Source organism: Notolepis coatsorum (assembly GCF_963971535.1).
Source record: "Notolepis coatsorum genome assembly, chromosome: 3".
NCBI lineage: Eukaryota > Metazoa > Chordata > Actinopteri > Aulopiformes > Paralepididae > Notolepis > Notolepis coatsorum.
Genome location: NC_140167.1, coordinates 124,873,830 through 124,894,975, shown reverse-complemented (window position 1 = coordinate 124,894,975; position 21,146 = coordinate 124,873,830). Strand labels below are relative to the sequence as shown.

The 21,146-nt window shown below is 42.7% G+C and overlaps 1 protein-coding gene across 3 annotated transcripts in view; it reads left to right on the top strand.

Annotated features, from left to right (window-relative positions):
• The window catches only part of slc39a10 (solute carrier family 39 member 10), a 112,067-nt gene that overhangs the window by 25,609 nt on the left and 65,312 nt on the right, over positions 1–21,146 (top strand). For all 3 annotated transcript variants that reach the window (XM_084310356.1, XM_084310357.1, XM_084310358.1), the window contains one exon: positions 905–1,082. In XM_084310356.1, coding sequence (XP_084166482.1) covers positions 905–1,082 — 178 coding nt within the window. The remainder of the gene's footprint in view (positions 1–904; positions 1,083–21,146) is intronic.

The window sequence follows — 21,146 nt, the reverse complement described above, 5'->3', positions numbered from 1 at the left end:
TCGTTTTCACGGAAAAAAGAAGAGATTCCATGATAAACGCCCTGTACTGTAATATTCTAGAACGTTGTCATTTTTCGGCCTATTTATGAATCGTTTTCAAATAAACGCTAGATTATCGATAGTATATGTGTGTGCACGCTGGTGCCGCGCGCTGAAAATCGATTCTCTCAGTTCCTGATCGCTCTTACAGTCAAACAGCCATATCACATTATAGGGGAAAAGCTTATATCTCCGTGAAAACTGGTCTGATTATCCTAAGACTGGTAAAATAGATTCCTTACCTGAGATCAGATGGTATCCAAATGGATTATTCCAATTCCTGATAGCCATTCCAAAAATCTATCCTTTTATTGATCCCACGCATATACTGTAAAACACCAGGGACCAGAGTTAAGGGCATGGCTACAAGATACGGAGTTGGACCTCTGACGTTACACAAAAGAAGAAGAAGAAGAAGAAAGAAGAAGAAGTAACCACGCTGTGCTGAGGGTCCAGCATGAAGCTGATCGGCCCCGGTTACATGCGTGAGAAGTAAAATGTGGAGTCCGGTTTTTTTTTTACTCATGCATTTTCATTGAGTCTAATCCAAAAGGGTGAATTACCATCTGGGAGACGATAGGGGGCGCTTTTTTCACATCTGAGCGCCTGGTGGGGCAGATTTACCAACGGTAGACTCGGTTGATGAAATATGAATTCGCTAATAAAAAATTGTTATGGGCATTCAAAGTGTTAAAGGGTTAACTGTTTCACAACAGAATTAGTCGTATTGAAGGACCTTTTGATTTATCCAAACATTTGCATAAATAAAATGCCTTTCGGATGGACTGCAAGGACTCCCAGTTCTTGACAAACTGTACAGACTATAATTTCAAATGGTGTGTGATCAGGGCTTTCTTCTCCCCAGTGTCTCAACCTGACCCAGCTGCTCAACAACTATGGCCTGAGTTTAGACTCGCTCATCTCGCCCAGCCAATTCGCTTACCTGTGTCCAGCCCTACTCTACCAGATAGACAGCCGTGTCTGCATACGCCACTACCACCAGGTGGACGTGGAGCAGGAGGCCCTGGACCACGTCACTTCTGGTAAGAGTCCCATATCAACTATAGAGACCTCCCTATATCAGCATCAGTGGTGTGTTGATTAAATGATTATCTTTATTTAAGCACAGTATAGACTTGCTAAAGATGTAATTTTTTTTTTTTATGTAATTCCATCTGATGTCAGGTGAATATAGTAAATAGTTGTTTGGAATCCCCCGAACTCCCCTAGCTATTGAAGTGTGTTGCTGCAAATTCATGGAAGAGCCTCAACAGAAGGAAGATAAATGAAAATAAAAGATTATTGTTTTTATTACAAATTTGTTTCAAGCTGCATGCAGTTGTTACTGTCAAGAACAAGAAGCGTTAAGGTACTAAGTACCATACTTAACAAACAAGTGACTTAGCCGACTTGTTACAGTTCTAACAGGTGAGTTGGCCGACTTGTTACAGTTCTAACAGGTGACTTGGCTGACTTGTTACAGTTCTAACAGGTGACTTGGCTGACTTGTTACAGTTCTAACAGGTGACTTACCCGACTTGTTACAGTTCTAACAGGACTTACCCGACTTGTTACAGTTCTAACAGGTGACTTAGCCGACTTGTTACAGTTCTAACCGGTGACTTAGCCGACTTGTTACAGTTCTAACAGGTGACCTACCTGACTTGTTACAGTTCTAACAGGTGACTTAGCCAACTTGTTACAGTTCTAACAGGTGACTTAGCCGACTTGTTACAGTTCTAACAGGTGACTTAGCCGACTTGTTACAGTTCTAACAAATGACTTAGCCGACTTGTTACAGTTCTAACAGGTGACTTGGCCGACTTGTTACAGTTCTAACGGGTGACTTAGCCGACTTGTTACAGTTCTAACAGGTGACTTAGCCGACTTGTTACAGTTCTAACAGGTGACTTGGCGGACTTGTTACAGTTCTAACAGGTGACTTGGCCGACTTGTTACAGTTCTAACAGGTGACTTAGCCGACTTGTTACAGTTCTAACCGGTGACTTGGCTGACTTGTTACAGTTCTAACAGATGACTTAGCCAACTTGTTACAGTTCTAACAGGTGACTTGGCTGACTTGTTACAGTTCTAACAGGTGACTTGGCCGACTTGTTACAGTTCTAACAGGTGACTTGGCTGACTTGTTACAGTTCTAACAGGTGACTTGGCCGACTTGTTACAGTTCTAACAGGTGACTTGGCTGACTTGTTACAGTTCTAACCGGTGACTTGGCTGACTTGTTACAGTTCTAACAGGTGACTTAGCCAACTTGTTACAGTTCTAACAGGTGACTTGGCTGACTTGTTACAGTTCTAACAGGTGACTTGGCCGACTTGTTACAGTTCTAACAGGTGACTTGGCTGACTTGTTACAGTTCTAACAGGTGACTTGGCCGACTTGTTACAGTTCTAACAGGTGACTTGGCTGACTTGTTACAGTTCTAACAGGTGACTTGGCCGACTTGTTACAGTTCTAACAGGTGACTTGGCTGACTTGTTACAGTTCTAACAGGTGACTTGGCTGACTTGTTACAGTTCTAACAGGTGACTTGGCTGACTTGTTACAGTTCTAACAGGTGACTTAGCCGACTTGTTACAGTTCTAACAGGTGAGTTGGCCGACTTGTTACAGTTCTAACAGGTGAGTTGGCCGACTTGTTACAGTTCTAACAGGTGACTTGGCTGACTTGTTACAGTTCTAACAGGTGACTTGGCTGACTTGTTACAGTTCTAACAGGTGACTTAGCCGACTTGTTACAGTTCTAACAGGTGACTTGGCTGACTTGTTACAGTTCTAACAGGTGACTTGGCTGACTTGTTACAGTTCTAACAGGTGACTTACCCGACTTGTTACAGTTCTAACAGGTGACTTACCCGACTTGTTACAGTTCTAACAGGTGACTTAGCCGACTTGTTACAGTTCTAACCGGTGACTTAGCCGACTTGTTACAGTTCTAACAGGTGACCTACCTGACTTGTTACAGTTATAACAGGTGACTTAGCCGACTTGTTACAGTTCTAACAGGTGACTTAGCCGACTTGTTACAGTTCTAACAGGTGACTTAGCCGACTTGTTACAGTTCTAACAGGTGACTTGGCCGACTTGTTACAGTTCTAACAGGTGACTTAGCCGACTTGTTACAGTTCTAACAGGTGACTTAGCCGACTTGTTACAGTTCTAACAGGTGACTTGGCCGACTTGTTACAGTTCTAACAGGTGACTTGGCCGACTTGTTACAGTTCTAACAGGTGACTTAGCCGACTTGTTACAGTTCTAACAGGTGACTTAGCCGACTTGTTACAGTTCTAACAGGTGACTTGGCCGACTTGTTACAGTTCTAACAGGTGACTTGGCCGACTTGTTACAGTTCTAACGGGTGACTTAGCCGACTTGTTACAGTTCTAACAGGTGACTTGGCCGACTTGTTACAGTTCTAACAGGTGACTTGGCCGACTTGTTACAGTTCTAACAGGTGACTTAGCCGACTTGTTACAGTTCTAACCGGTGACTTGGCTGACTTGTTACAGTTCTAACAGATGACTTAGCCAACTTGTTACAGTTCTAACAGGTGACTTAGCCGACTTGTTACAGTTCTAACAGGTGACTTGGCCGACTTGTTACAGTTCTAACAGGTTACTTAGCCGACTTTATACAGTTCTAACAGGTGACTTAGCCGACTTGTTACAGTTCTAACAGGTGACTTAGCCGACTTGTTACAGTTCTAACAGGTGACTTGGCTGACTTGCATAGACCTAGCATAGAATTGGAGCGGCCAAACATTTTTAAGTCTAAAGTCTGTTTAGTTGTTGTGTGACAAAGACCAAAAGCAACACTAGTTCATGCATTACTTTATCCATTGATGGAAAGGAGGTGAACAATAAGGATGAGATTGCCAATAATTGTGACTAGCGAGCATGGCCATAGGCCACCCTCTTGGCTGAGCCTCACCCACCAGCTCGCCTACTTTACTTCAGTTGCACATAAACGTATACAACTTTCTTGTATGAAAGGTGCTATACAAATAACGTTTATTATTAACTTTTAGTTCATTTTGTGATGTGAATAGCGAGCATGGCCATAGGCCACCCTCTTGGCTGAGCCTCACCCACCAGCTCGCCTCTTGTTTCCAGTAACCAACTAGTGTTTCTAAGTTGCATTTTGAGAGTGAGTTGCAGACTTCTGGTTGGGCAGTTGGTTTTCAATTGTTGACTACCTAACATAAACGCTTCTATTGGAAACAACTTGTGTATGCTAAAGGCATATCAATCTCAATGAAAACCACAAACTGCAAGAAAGCACTTGTGACTCGCACACATTCTGAAAAGGCCACAAGAGACAACATAAAACATGTGTACATGCTATACATCCTTCATTCATTGGGGGGGACATATTATATATTTATTACCAACTATAGTAGGGCTGTACCGAATGCTTCGAAGCTTTGATCATAATGTTGACATTCGAATTCTAAATCAACATTCAAATTTGTTATTAAAAAAATAAATAATTTTTTTTGTGTCTATTCAATCTATTTAAAAACCATAAACCAATGGGGGTTTTCTTCACAGTTGCAGATTAGGCTACAGTACACTAATATTATAATGAGCCGATACCGATATTGTCCAACTCTTAATTTCCGATACCGATATCAACCGATATCAACCGATACCGATATATGCAGGGTTTTCCCCCCCAAAAAAACGGAATAATTTCAGGTAATTAACATTGCATATCTCTTGTTGTGTAATTAACACAACATTATGCATACTTTGACAATAAATAAAATAATAATTTGTTCTTACACAAAGAATTTTTTTTTTGAAAACCGATACCGATATTTTCCGATATCACATTTTTATGCCAATATCGGTAGGCCGATAATATCGGACATCCCTAATTATAATATTGTACTATAAGACGTCACCATCACTTTCATACCAACCGTGCCCTTATTGGATTTTTTATGTTGACGAAACTGAGTTATATTCATTAAAGAAAGTTGATTTAATAAAAGAGAAAAAAATTGTTAAAATTTTTTTTTTTTTAGACATTCGAAGCTTCGTTCGAATACTTCAATCGAATCTTCGAATGTTAAATGACATTCGGTACAGCCCTAAACTATAGTATGTGCTCCTACAAGCATCCATTCTAGTTTTGATTATGCAATTTGTTCATGGTACGAAGGTCTGACAAAAGTACTTAAAGATAAGATACAGATTTTCCAGAATAAATTAGTCAGGGTGTCTGGCTTCCAGGTACCATGTGGTAAAACCACATTTCCACCAACTCTGGGTACCTCTAGACTAGGCTAGGTCAGTTCAACTGCAGCTCAGGGTGGTCCATAATAGATCTAACAACAGAGCACCATAACAACTGAGTACCTCAGAGACCACTTCCAGAGGAGCGTTGCTACTCATGTATACCACACTAGAGCTAGCATTGCTGACCTATCTCCACGTGTACACCTTTATTAGACAACATTTGATCCACCGGAGTTGAAGAATTCACATCTATTCACATCTATATATCCTCTGGGCCAAGCCCATATTTGGGGAAATGAACAACAGACCACATAACCATCACCATCAACCATTCATCAGGGATGTGATATTTAAGTTTTTTTTTTTTTTTTTTTAGGATTTCCATTTTTAATAATTTTTTGTATCCGTCTCTAATGCATAATTATTTTACCCCACCATTATTTTCAGCTGTTTTGTGTTTTTTGTGATCACATCCCTGACAATGGCATAATGCCATTAGGATGTACAACGTGGAGCTGCTCTACTGGGAATTAATGGGAGACTGGCTTTATGCACTAATGATACAATGTTTGTTTGAGCTAAAGGAGCTCCATTTTATAGTGGTGATCATTTAACTGAACCAGAAAATTTACTCATATTTCTAGAAACCCCCCTGGGTGCACTGACAGCACAAACACACCAGTCGCGCATGCAGGCACTCACGGGTTCCGTGCGAGATTGCGAGTGTGGCCGGGCACACAAGTCCGACTTCAGAGCGGGCGAAAGTGCACGGAGGAAGGCACATTTACATTGGAACAGCTGTAAATGCCTGGGCCCTCATTCATCAACGTGTTCTACGCACAGATTTGTGCTTACCCTGTGCGTACGATCATTTCTAAGCAAAGAGTGGGATTCATCAATTTCAACTTGAACTTGACTTCGTGCTTATATTTACGCACAGCTCGGACCATGCGTACCTGGCGCCCAGTGGTAGAATATATTATTACAACAAGGAAATGAGCTTCTGTGCATAATAACACTGGATGTTCTGTATGAACCGTAATTCATTATAGTTCATTGTAAAATAGCAACAGTAGTGTAATTATGGTCAAAACCCTATAAATAGCATTTGGAATAATAGATCTTTCTCTCAGAATGAATGCAGCATGGTTTATATAGCGTTATCGGAATATACGGGGTGTAGGCTACTGACTGACTGCGCTCCGCGTAGCTTGATTGATTGATTGATTGAAAAGTTTATTAACAGATTGCAGAATGGGTACAGTACAGTACAGCTCAGTACATACAATTGTTAAGGGGATGCAGACCAGAGAAAGACTTTCGTCTTGTTTACATCAGGGTCCCCCATTTTCAATTCATCATAAATCATAAAGCTCAACTCGTTATTATTTTGCGCACAGACCGCCGAAACACGGGAACGTTTTGATTATATTTAAAAGGCTTTACGTTAAACGAAACAAGTGGAATTTCGAAGCTGTAAGCAGAATACAAGTCATATGAATATAGTGTTCTTCCCCCTTTTTACTGTATAAGAAAGAATAGAAAACGCATTGCAATGACACCAGATAGTGGACAGACTATGTATATGATGGGATTCAAGTTCGCGTTTTTGTTGATCATAGGCATGCTGTCGGAGTATGATATCTCAATCAAACATTCTAGAACATTTGTCGTCACAGATCATGTCCTAATAGAACATAGGCTATGGCATGGATCGTGATATTGTGTCGACTGTTATTATTTATTACTGTACCGGTACCACCCATTGTGACAACAGCCTTGTGAGTCCCGCACACAAACATGATGGAATTCAAGTTCATGTATTGAAAGGCAGGCTACATCATACATGCAGTGAGATTCATTGTTCTTGTATATGCTCTCGTATTATTGTTTATATAGGCTACCCAATGCTGACATCAAAATAGATTGTAGTATGCCTCTAGAAATCATATGCAGCAGGTAGAAAATTTACGGGAGATCCATCGCGATTTGGAATAAAATTGAGGAGAACTTTAATCCCTGGGTATTAATCAAACAACACGGGAAAAGGCAGTCATATTCCAGCGCGGTCTTTATTAACCGACAACAAAATAGATGCCTCTAAAAATCATATAGCCAATCGAACACAACTAATAAAGGCATTCATATTACAGCACGGTTATAATGACACACAACCAACGCCAAACAGTGGTCAACGAACGGTCTTTATTAGTATTTTGAGCTGTCCAGGCAGAATTGCAGCAATGGTCTTAGGGAGCCGTTGATATCTGACATCACCGTTTACAAGTCCGCCTTTTATTTATCCCATAATACGCGATAGTGTCTTCTTGGTTCGACAGCAGTGAACAATCTCCGTGGAGTTTCTCAGAGTTCCGCTCGGGTCAGGCCATTATTTCACATCCCATGGGGGGTGTTTCCTCACTTTCATGACCATATATGGATAATCATGCACGAGCATTGACGGTAGAACAAAGTGGTATTCATCAACACGGAGGAGCATAGAGCCTGCGTACGCACGTGTGATGAATCCCGACTTCCCTGTGCGTACACTGGTTCTACATTCCGTGCTTACATGTGGAAATAGAACATGTTCTACGCACACATTGATGAATGAGGGCCCTAGTCTATTGCGAAGTCAGTCCCCGTTTGAAGATAAAGATTTCCAGTTTTGTCCATTTTGCATGTATAACCAGTTATTATATAATTAATTAGAATGTTAGAATTCATTTTAGAATGATGATCACTGATCAGTGTGACTGTACTCCTGAAAATGTATAGTAATATGGTTTATTTGTATTGGGAAAGACACGTTAGCTGGTTGAACAACATCTATATGTGTGATAATAATGCAGATATTGAGTGTATTTCTGTGAAAATGCACGTGGCGCACGCCTCTGAATCCAACCAAAGCGAAAACGATCGCTTCCACCCCGCGAGTCGCGCGCACGCATGCGGCCGGTGGGCACAGCTACGTCCGTTAACATGGGAGCGAAAGTGAAGCGCTGGTCACCCGCCCGCTCGCCTGCCTTCGTGCGCAACTGGTGTGTTTGCGCTGTTACTCTCAGCTTTTCCATATTTTCCTATTTGTTCTTAGTGTAGCTTTACATCAGTTTGATATAGAACTGGGGGCTGGACAAATCCTAGGTCAAAGGAAAAGCAATTTTTTTTAGATAGAATAGAATAGAAATACTTTTCATCCCGAGGGAAATTTGGCAAAAAGAGTGAAACTGAAACTAGAGATCACAAGGAATCCGTTGATACCATCATTTTCTGCTAGCTTACCTGGAAGGGGGCTAAATAAGCCTCCAAATTCACTGACTGAGCAAAAGTCCGGAAATGTCAGAATTCTTCAGGTTACATTTTGGGTCCCGACCTCTTCACCATTTATATCAATGATATTGTCTCTTGATTGTATCTTTATGCTGATGATACTATTGTATATTGTATTCCTGACTATACAACTGGCCATTGAGAACTTGCAACTTTCCTTGAAATTTACATTTTTTTTTATCCACTTTTTCTCCATTTTTTTTTATATTTTTCTCCCATCCCAATTTCGTATCATTCAATTCAACCCTCCCCTGTCACGAACGCTGTTTCTTGCCTCCCACAAGCCGGCTGCAATGTGGACTAAGTCATACATAGCACAAGTCCCCTCCGGTACTTGAGGTAACAGCAGTCGCATCTTTTCACCTGCGCAGCTCGATCTCTCAGTGGCGAGGAGTAACGTGTGGGAGGCTCACGCTGCCCCCGACACTTCCTGATTCTACTGCGCAGGCGCACCAACCGACCTGTAGGAGTCGCTGTCCACAACGCCCGATCCCCACCCATCAGTTTCCCACCCCCTAATACGGCCAATGTGTATTAGTATGGACGGCCAGCTAAACTGAAAGCAATGTGGAGCGCTGGGCTCGAACAGGCAAGCCCAGCGTCTCCGTCATTCGTGGCGAGCGCCTTGCCCACTACGCCACGTAGCCGCCCTCCTTGAAATGTACATTTAAAGGTGCTATAGATTTTCTTTTAATAATAATACATCTACAGATTTTTAGAAATGTGTGTAATTTTTTTAAACATTTTTATTGCTGAATTGATCATTTAAAAAATTATTGAGGGCGGCTGGATAGCGTAGAGGTCTAAGCACTCACCTACCACTGAGACTCTGGGTTTGAATACAGTTGTCAGCAGTACCTCCGGCTTGGTCAGTCATCCCTACAAACATAATTGGCAGTGTTCGCAGGTGGGAAGCCAGTGGGGTATGAGTCCTGGTCATTGCAAACAGCGACTCCTACTGGTCGGTCAGGGTGCCTGTTCAGCAGGGAGGGGATCTGGGGGAAATGGTGTGAACCTCCCCACACGTTTCGTTTTCCCAGTCAAACTCCTCGCTGTCAGGTGAAAAGAAGCGGCTGGTGACTCAACATGAAGACAGGCATAAAATGAGCACATAAAGTGCAGACATATAAAATCACAGTTTTTTCACATTAGGATCTAACATCCCAATAGGCCACCTAGTTTATGGTTTGATTCAGTTTTAAATAGACAATAATAAAAAGAGTAAGATAAAATAGACGGAGTAAAATAGTGCAATAGTGCAGTGCAATACAATTGTAGAATAGATAGTAAAATTATGCAATAGAATGGACAGAGTAAAATAGTGCTACAGTACAATCAACAGCGAAGTGTATTAGAAGGCTATGGTGAAGAGGTACGTTTTTAGCTTATTTTTTAAAATATTAAGAGATCTAGCTTCCCTAATGTCCATAGGTAGTGTGTTCCATAACTTTGGTGCATAGTTTGCAAAGGCTGCATCCCCGATTTTCCTTAGACTGTGGCTTGGAACCTTCAATAGACCAGTAGTAGATGATCGCAATATTCTAGGAGGCACATAGTTGACTAGAGAATTAGCAATGTAGCTTGGTCCTGTTCCATTTAGTGCTTTGTATATAAGGAGGAGGACCTTGAAATCAATTATAAATGTTATTTAGAATGAATGAATGAATGTTGTTGTTGTTCACGCACCTTATTGGATAAATGACATGCTGGTGCTCTAGTGCTAGTACCTGGGTGTTATCTACTGTATACACAAATCCGCCGACCAATTTGTGTGTTCCGCCATCTGCGGTTGGCAAAGAGATACTGAACGTATCCAACGCAAGAGAACTAGCAACTGTTCCTGGTAATTGTTGCTCAAAATGGTAAATTATTGCCATGTTTTTGGCTGTACTAATCGGTCGGACCGGGAAAAGCATTTGGAGTACTTCAGATTGCCAAAAGCTATTACAAATCAGGGAGAAGAGTGCAAAAAAGGAGACTACCACCCCCTCTCCTCTCCTCTGTCCTCTCCCTTCTGAACGAACTACCAAAGTACAGATCAGCATTTCAATCCAAACATTTGTACTAGTAGACTATTAGAAAAAGAATTCAAATGTAAGATTAGTCGATCTAGTAACGTTATTGAATCGCCTACCTTGGCTTTCAAAATACACATGACATGTCATCGATGAGCTGATACTGTGCCTCGCTCACCCATCCACACACCAATAGGCAATAGGCATCCAAACATTTGTAAGATTTAAGGTCTTCATCTGTGTATGGGCTTGGTGACGTTAGAGCAATTAACGTTAGATATTTTCACGATAACGCCAGTTGGTTGAGTTAATTTATTTACAGTGCGACCATCGCAGAGCACTAACGTTAGCTAACTTAACGTTATAATTAACGCGTTTCACCATGTTAGGCTAGTTAGCTGTATGCTAACGTTAGTCATTGTGAGATAAATAGAGATTGTCGACTGTTAAACAAAACCTACCGTGTTGTTTTTATTGGGAACAAAGTCCTTTCTGTTGGTATTCTTAATCCACTTCTGGCGAATATTTTGGTCCTCTGCACGGCCAGGGAATCTATGTAAACTGTATGGTCTCAGACAGGGGCAATCTTCATGAAGTAAAGGCTTGTGTATTTCGCATTTCTTTTTCAAAACTTGAAGTTTGCCACTACTGTTTGATAGGGGTGGGAATCACCAGTTTCATCATGATACGATACGATATCGATTCTTTGGACAACGATACGATATTTGCCGATATCACAAAGTCTCTCACGATACAATACGATACGATTAGATTCAGGTGCCTGCGATCGATATGAGATGATATCATATGCCCATTTAACACAATCAGTTATGAGACTCGCCACAGGATTTTCAAAATAAGAGTATCGATATGAATCGATCTTATTACATCGCATCGATCCGATTCGATCGTTGATAATTACATCGATGTATCGATCTGGATCGATGTATCGTCCCACCCCTACTGTTTGAGCTGTCGAGGACTTCCAGACTTCCTAGACATCGTTGCTTGTCAACGGTAACGTTGAATAATGTTAAAATGATGAAAGTAGAAAATTGTACATACGCGCCGCGTATTGTAGGTACTGTGCAACCACAGTAATGGCGACTTGTTAAAACAGGTACTTCGCCGCATTCGTGTATAGCACCTTTAAATACCATATGCTGTAGATAAACATTGCCAGCAAGCTATGACAAAATACTGCTTCTTGTATAGAAACAGTTAACCAGCTTTCCTATGATTAGTAGTGTTGTGGAATATTTAAAATGAGCCATGACAGTAAGCTGTAGGAATTTCAGATCGAGTCATTTGTATATAAAAACATAGAACATAGTTTATTAATCTGCTAATACAAAGATCGGTTTATAATCAGAGACAACATGTGTACACACAAAGCTTCTGACCACCAAGTGACAAAGAGCTCTGGTCAGAATGTACATTAATACATAACTGAAATGACGTACATTAGACACCAGATATGTAGGGCTGACCTTCGAATTTCTTTTTGGCATTCGAAGCTTCGGGGCCGAGATTCGATTTTAATTCGAAGCTTCGAGATTAAAAAAAGAAAACAATATATATATTCTTTTTATCGCTGCTGTCGGGACAAAACCTCATAACTCCATTTTTAAAATATATATTTTTTTATATAAATCAACTCCGTAGATCATCCTCCATATGTGTGTGTGGGTTTTACAAAGTTTAAACAATGGGAAAGCATTAAACCGATCATCTGTCTAAACCTCCTAACTCTATTCACCCTCAAATCTGTGTTTGTTTTTTTCATCTGCTGAAAAGTTGGGTTTTTGGAGTTATGAGGTTTTGTACCGACAGCAGCGTTATGTTGTGGGACTTGTACAGCACTTTGTTCAACTTTGTCAGTGCTGTAAAGTTTAAACCGTTTTAAATCTTAGACAAACTAAACACTTTGCTTTCATGAAATATTGTAAGCCGTCTTTTGAGGCTTTATAAAAGTAGCACAATGAACACAAATTTGTCAGTGCCGAGTCCAACCTCATCTTAAATAACAAACGGCATTGCTTGTTGTGCAAAGAGAGGCAGAGTTGATTTAGCAAATTCTTTTATTTTTATTCGAATCCCATGCCCATCAAACGAAGCTTTGAAGTATTTAAGACAGCCCTACATATATGACAGAAATGTAAACAAAATAACAAGAACAAGAGTAAAGGCCATGTCATATCTCCTCAACCTTGGTCGTTGTTAAAGAGACACTGTCAGACTGTAGCCTAGTGTCTGGGCTGTAGCTAGTTTACTAGTTGACCTATATTAAACTAGTCAAGCTGTACAGAGATTTAACACAGATGGATTGGACATAGATAACATTTCCCTAACAGTAGAAAGGATCATTGAAGCAGTTTTCTTATCCGTTTTGGACTATGGTGATGTAATTTATAGACATGCTGCTGTTACCACTCTTAAACCCCTTGACTCGATCAGTCTGATACACCAGTCTGCCCTAAAATGTATTACTAGTGACAAGTATGATACTCACCATTGTTTCCTGTATGATAAGGTTGGTTGGCCTTCTCTTGAAAAGAGGCACTATAAACATTGGTTTATTTTCAAAGTTCTTATTGGTAAACTACCACCTTACATCACAATGTTGCTGGATTGGAACTTTGGACCTAATCTAACTTGCTTAAATGATTGGCTTTTGCTTAAGGTTCCCTGAGCTTGGAGGGTCTGCCTTTTCCTTTAATGCTCCTGACTCATGGAACACCCTTCAACACACTTTAAAGATCAGTACTCTTCCAACATTTGCACAGTTAAAAAAACATGATCACAATACCAATGTTTTTATCTTGTGTTTTAGCTGATTTCCAGTTTTTAGCTTTGTTTATGAGGGCAACTTCAATGGCCTTTGAGTTTTAAATAAAGGTTTGATGATGATGTTATTATTAAATTAGACCGCCATCCCGTCATCTGCACTGATTTGTCACCACGCCTATTTTTGGGGGAAAACAACTTCGGGGAGTAAACGGGGATTAGATAGCGTTTGTTCATAATCTACATCTTTAGGACTAAACAAACGGAAATAAATCATGCTGAAGTCTATCAAGTCCCAGAAATAGTCATTACCTCTTAGTTTTAGGTCACCTATAAGCATAATATTAGCATAATATTAAATGGGGAAAATATCTTGCAGCTGAATGGTGATATCCCATAGGGGAAGACTGAAGAGGCATGCCTGAAAGTGGAACAAACATAACTTTATCGTGATCAGTGTTGGAAATTAATTGGTTGACTTAACAAATTGCACTAACAAAACAAACATTTCAAACAATGAAAGCGTTCTGCCAACAGTTTTTATACAGGCCAAATATAATGGAGATCTATAGGAAGAGTGTCTATGTTTACATCTTTAACTCATTGACGGCCACCACCTATCGCCATCTGCACTGTTTGGCTCCAGCGTTAACACTTTAGGTGCCAACAACGAGAAATCTCGTTAGTTCATGCCATGCGTTGAGTGCCAACCGACGAGAAATCTAGTTTTTAATAGTTATTTTTCATCAATCTAGCCTCACGTTACCAGTGGGGATCTGTCTGAGCTCGAACAGGGAAAATATTGGACTGAATGAAATGGATGGGAAAAAAATTGTCCGGATTCCACATTTTACTTGTCAGGCATGTAATCCAAGCCAACCCCACTCATTGCCGAGCCGCAGAACAGCGTGGAATATGTGTTTCGACCACCCAGCGTTGGATCAATAAACGCGATCGATATTTGGAATGGCGATCAGGAATTGGAATAATCTTTTTGGAGAACATCTGATCTGAAGTAAGGAATCTATTTTACCAGTCTTGGGATAATCAGAGCTGTTTCACCTATATATCAACGTGTCCCATATGCGTGAATGCCTTCTACAACGCTGTTCCAGTTCCGCGTTGCCGTTTTGCGCACATGAGCCGCGACGCGCTCCTCAGCCAGCTCCTCAGCCAGGCTCCGCTTAAGGCAATTTATACAAATGGAAGTATTGATTACGCCATAATGAATCATTAAAAAAATATTCCCTTTAATCGCCAAGGACGACTTTAGACGTCATTGCTCGCCATGCTTAATCTGCCAATGACGTCGTACAGCGTCTTTGAGATCAATATTTCAAAAATCTGTCATGGCAATCATATTTCACCCACGGAGACTTGAGACTTGCTGTTGATCTCCTCTCAACTCTTCAACGGTTCAAGACCGCCATCTGGTGGCCGATCGGCGAATCGCCAAAACCGGAAGTGAGTGGCCGGAAGGCGTGAACACTTAAGGTAACCTACTTGCGTTCAGCGTTTCGTTCCGCGTTTCTCTGATTGGCCACGTGACCACGCCTAGCATGCCCCCGCGGCAGAGCGCTCTCCTTCGCGAATACGCTCGTTCAGAACGCAAGCCACCATCTTTAATGTGTCACATACTGTAGGTCGCATAGGTAATATTAATAGGTTGCCGCGGCATTATGCATTCGTAATCCCCCCTACATAATAACCACGCAGGTTAATCAAGCAACGCTCGCGCAATACCTAGCTTAATAATAAGTAGGCAATTGGCACAAGTGTAAATAATACATTCGTCACTCAGTTTTAATATCGACGGATAGCTCAACTCGTTCGTCAGCTTGCTGTAGAGCCTATGGTCAGTCGGTGACAAGTTCAAATCACTTAAAAAAAATTTAAATTTTTTTTACGTTTAATTAATTTATCATCTCTATATAAACGTAACTAGCTATTCATATCAATCGAAATAACATTCATCTCCGATATTTAAACATGGTCCCCAAAATGAATGGAAGCGAATGAGGAGCCTGACACCTGGGAGGAATGGGGGTGTTGCAGCGTTGGGGATGTTTAAAAAATATAATTTAATATATAATATAATATAATAATTTGTGCTTCACCTAAAAATTTGCTCAGCAGCCTCCGCTGATGTACAGTGTTGTCACGCGAAATAACGTTATGAATACAAACGCGAAATAACATTATATAACGTTGTGTTACAATGTACAGTTTCTAGTTAATCAGTAAGAGTGTACTGTACATACAGAGTTAAGAGTGTACTGTACATACAGAGTTAAGAGTGTACTGTACATACAGAGTTAAGTGTGTACTGTACATACAGAGTGTACTGTACAATACATATAGTTAAGTGTACTGTACATACATAGTTAAGTGTGTACTGTACATACAGAGTGTACTGTACAATACATATAGTTAAGTGTACTGTACATACATAGTTAAGTGTGTTCTGTACATACAGAGTGTACTGTACAATACATATAGTTAAGTGTACTGTACATACATAGTTAAGTGGGTACTGTACATACAGAGTTACGTGTACTGTACAATACAGAGTTAAGTGTGTACTGTACATACAGAGTTAAGTGTACTGTACTGTACTGTACAAATTTGCTGATGACACAGTAGTGGTGGGCCTGATCTCTGCCAACGACGAGAGGGCCTACCTGGAAGAGGTAGAGAATCTGTCACAGTGGTGTCAGGAGAACTGCCTCTCCCTGAACGTCAGCAAAACAAAAGAGATGATTGTGGACTTCAGGAGGTCGGGGGTCAAGGACTACAGCCCCCTCAGCATCGACGGGGCACCGGTTGAGAGAGTGAACAGTTTCAAGTACCTCGGAGCCCACATATCCGAGGACTTGACATGGACCACACACATTGACAGTGTTGTGAAGAAGGCACGACAACGCCTCTACTTCCTCAGGCGCCTAAGGAAGTTCCAAGTCAGTCAGAAGATCCTTAAGAACTTCTACTCATGTACAATAGAGAGCATCCTGACTGGCAACATCACCTCCTGGTTTGGGAATAGCACTGCACAAGACCGTAGCAGACTACAAAGAGTGACACGTTCAGCCGAACGCACAATTGGAGGGGGGCTTCCCACCCTCCAGAACATTTACAACAAGCGGTGCAGGGGTAAGGCTAAGAGAATCATCAAGGACTCCAGCCACCCGAACAACTGCCTCTTTGAACTGCTGCGGTCAGGCAAGCGATACCGGAGTCTTAAGGCGAGCACAGAAAGACTCAGAAGAAGCTCCTATCCCCAGGCCATCAGGCTGCTCAACGAACAATAAACACTATGCAACAACCATCAAATGCACACAGCACACACACTCACACGCACACACTCACTTTAAACAAACAACACACTGCAGCACCCACTCTCCACACTTTAGATCACCTAAACACACTTTACACTTTATATTTATTGGTAAAGGATTTGCACTACAACTCGTACACCTTACTGTAAATTGTACCTAAATTGTACCTCATCCCATTTCTGCTTTGCACTATATAGTATTGTATATTAGTACATTGCATAGTATATTGTATATTGTATGGTAACTCAGTTACTTCTATTCTGCATCGAACATTGTACATATGTCTATACTGAACACTGTGACCTCTATTTTTACTTCTATTTTACATGCTATACTATTTTATTTCATACTTATCTTGTCTAGCACAGTCTCTGGAGCGTAACAGTAAGAAGCATTTTGTATAAAAGTATTCTGTACTTCTGTATGACAACTATTAAAGAAACGAAAACTGTACTGTACAATACAGAGTTAAGTGTGTACTGTACATACAGAGTTAAGTGAGTACTGTACATACAGAGTTAAGTGTGTACTGTACATACAGAGTTAACTCTGTATTGTACACTACACTCTGTATGTACAGTACACACCAGGGTTCGAAATTAACGGGGGCTTGGGGCATAATGCCCTTGAAAATGGACAAAATGCCCTCGAAAATCAGTTAAGGGGGGCACTTAATGCCCCCGACAGTTTACTAATTATATATATATTTATCCGGTGATGGAGCGTCTGTGTATCGTACGGTTCAGATGACGCGCAAATAAAAAAAATTCATTTGGCGGAGCCGGTGTCCTGCACTGGCTGCAGGCAGCAGCAGCACTGCAGCCAGCTGCCAGGTGCTAGTCAGTTTGTGTAAAAATGGCACGCACAATATAAATCAATCTTCATTACGACTTTAAAAACATAGCCATTAACATTACATAGGCCTACACACATCTTGCCATAGCGTTAGGAGTTTGTAAACACAACGCACGTTTTAACTATGGTAGCCCGACGCAGCCCGCAAGCTAATACTGTACAGTCAATGAAATGTCACTATTGAAGATATAATGCTTGTTTGCAAAGTTTGCTGGAGCCACTTCATCCAGAAGGGCACACCCCGGTCAGAGAGCGGACGCAGACACAGAACAGTCCTTTCGTATTTATTAAGGATTCTGTTGTTGAGCGATATGCTTCCATCCAGGTCGTAGGGCTGGATGGAGCGATCAAAGATTGAGTGAGTGGTGTTCTGCAACAGATAAGCAGAACACACAATAATTAACAGAGGTACATGCTTATTAATCATAACCTGAACACACAGCAAAATATGCTATCTAGCATATTAGCATTGGCTGCATGGACCAAACATAATGCACACAACTGAAAGGATGCTATCTAGCATATTAGCATTGGCTGCATGGACCAAACATAATGCACACAACTGAAAAGATGCTATCTAGCATATTAGCATCGGCCGCATGGACCAACATAACAAGTAAATGGCAGAATGCAATGGCATCCAGAACACACAACTGAAGAGATGCTATAGCATTATTGGCATTAGCATAGCTCAATTAGCAGCATGAATTAACACAACGTAGCAAACCAAATCATAGTCACACATGCATGTCACAGCATCTCAACACATAAGGCAGGCTACATATGACATGTATCTATCATTACCATAGGCACTATATTTGTAGGCTATTGGTGACTTACTTAGTTCATGAACGCACTCTTACTGGGAAAGCAGACAGCAATGGAACACATGGGGGCAAGATGGCCGCTGTATTTAAACCCATTAGGACCCCTGGGCTGTCCAGAGAGATGCCAGACTATAAATAATAGGACCCCTGGGCCATCAAAGAAGTGCCTGACTGGAAATGACAATACACAGCATAACAAATCATGGGGAATTTACAACAGCCGCCCCAAGAATAGCATAGCTATTATGTAAACAGTCAAATTCCCTAAGTGGCTACCGAGGTCTCTGATTGTCGCCATCATTTGCCACAGTCGGGTCGGGAGCGTAGGACACTTGTGGCAGGGAGGCATCCCGCCGCCCCATCAGCAACCTGTTTGGTGTCACATAATGGTGGCTTAAGGGGCCGCAACCGGGCAGGAGGTAAGTCTGCCACCATTGGAGCCACCGGCTCCCACCTCCACTTCCTACATCCTGTGCAGGTCCTCTGATGATGCTTGATGGCCCGTCTTCCCCACAGGACCCAGTACTGGTGCCTGATCTCTGCGAAGACCCTATCGGGCCCTGGGTGGAGTAGGCGGGCATCTACATCCTTGATGAGTTTCGTCACTGCATGGCCAGGATCGAGAACTATGGGGTGGATGTCAGTAGAACAGGAGGTGTCCAGGTGACAAGAGCGTCCACCAATTTGGAGAAGACCCATTGTATGATCCATCTCTGGTGAGAGCGTACTGAGCTTACTACTGGGTTTCCAGCTCTGAGACACTTAAATCCCTCTGGGTAGCAGTCCGCCTGGCTGGTCTTCAGCAGGAAGACTTCGGTGTCATGCAGGTTAGGTTGAGGTAAGGAGGAGTCGGCCGCCGCCCCGTGATGGGTGAACCATGACTCGTCAGACTCATTTACCGCTTCTTCACCCAGCTTGGCAACACATCCTCCATCGAGCTTTTTGATCTCTGCTCCAGTGATTTGAGCCTTAGCTGAATCTCCTACCAGTCTTTGCTCTGTGTTACGGGGCATTGGCATGACTGCTTTGGCAGTGGCTTTCAGTGGTGGCGCGTCCTTTGCGCGGAGCAGAGGCGTGGCGTATCGGAGTGTGTCACCAACCTTCACCCTCTCAGTGCGTGCTTCCAGGATGCCCACAGTCTCGTGGTCCAGACGGGCCCTTACTGCTAGCTTTCCACTTCTAAATGGAAGCACATCAAGCTGCCAGAGACGTTCAACGTGTTGATAGAGGTCGTCCGGTGCAGACTTGAGAGAGGTAAAGTAGCATGAAGTAGCCTGTGACGCAAGACCATCTGGGCCTTGGAGTGCCCAGCCGAGCGCTGTGTGGACTGCTGCGGGTCCACCTTTGGGGCCGAATCTGATGGGTTCTTGGGATGTGATCAGATGGGTGCAGTCTGCACCAATTAGCAGTAGTGGATGCACTTGACTGAAGTCCTGCAATGGGAGCCCCCTCAGGTGGCGATAGCGTTCCTGAAGCGCAGTCACAGGGTAAGACTGCTCGGACAGGGTTAATCGACCTGCTGTGAAGGCGCCCTTCACCAGGTGCTGTTCAGAAGAATGAGTCAGGGAGGCCACATGGAAATCTACAGATTTGCCAGTGAGGCGAGCCACGTCCTGGCGAATCGTCCGCAGTGCGAGGGACTCCACTTCGCCTTTAAGGTCCAGGTGTCGAGCTGCAGCAGGCAGTATTATCGTGCGTTCAGCTCCATCGTCTAGGATCGCATAAGTGTGCAGTGACTTGCTCCCGTTAGTAATGACGATTGGTACCACCTTAAGGTACACCTTCCCTCCTTGTTTGGAGTTGGAGAGCGAGGCACCATCCTTTGGTGTGATGAGGTAGGCACGGGGACCCGGCTTGGCGATGGCGTGGAGAACTCTGAGGTGGACCTCCTGGCACTCACTGCATGGTTTCCTCAAGGTGCAGGCATCTTGCTCATGGCTGGTACGACCGCAATTACGACAACGTTTGCCATTTGCTATCCACTTCTCAACCTTTCCCGGCGAGCATTGGACAATGTCTGGACACTGCGATAGGTAGTGCTCGGCACTCCTACAGAAGAGACACATCCTCTTGAACTTCTGCTTCTTGGCTTCTGATTGAGATGTCTCAGCAGGCTGGTGGCTGTCTTGTTTAGGCTTGGCGGAGCCATAATAAACAGAGAAAGGCTGGTTGCAAGGTCTGGGTGGGGGAACTTGCTTGTCTCTGTTAGAGAACTGTGTCCCTTCCATCCGATGGCGCTGTGCCATTCTCTCTGACAGTCTTTGAGCTTCAGCCTTTACCCTGAGCCAGTCGGCGAGGTCTCGAAGGTCGTACGGGTTTAGGCTGGTCGTGTCGAGGCGACCTCGAGCCTGTAGGTGCTCCACAAAGCCATCTCTCACTTGCGTAGGGAGTTTACACAGGAGCCGGTCCACATGGCCGGTCGACCTGACTTCCATCCCGTTAGGTCCTTCCAGTGATGTGAGCATTCCCACTAGCAAGTCGACGCTAAGGGCGAAGCTCTGGAAGGCTTTGGTATCTCCTGCTTTGAGATCAGGAGCGTTCAGTAGTGCGGCAATCTCGCTTTGTGCAAGCTGATATGGCTGTCCGTATTGCCGCTGCAAGGCCTGCATGGCGGCGGTGTAGGGTTGCGCATAATGCCTGCAGGACTGGGCTATCAGCTTAGCCTCATCTAGAACCAGCTGCTCCATAAGTACAC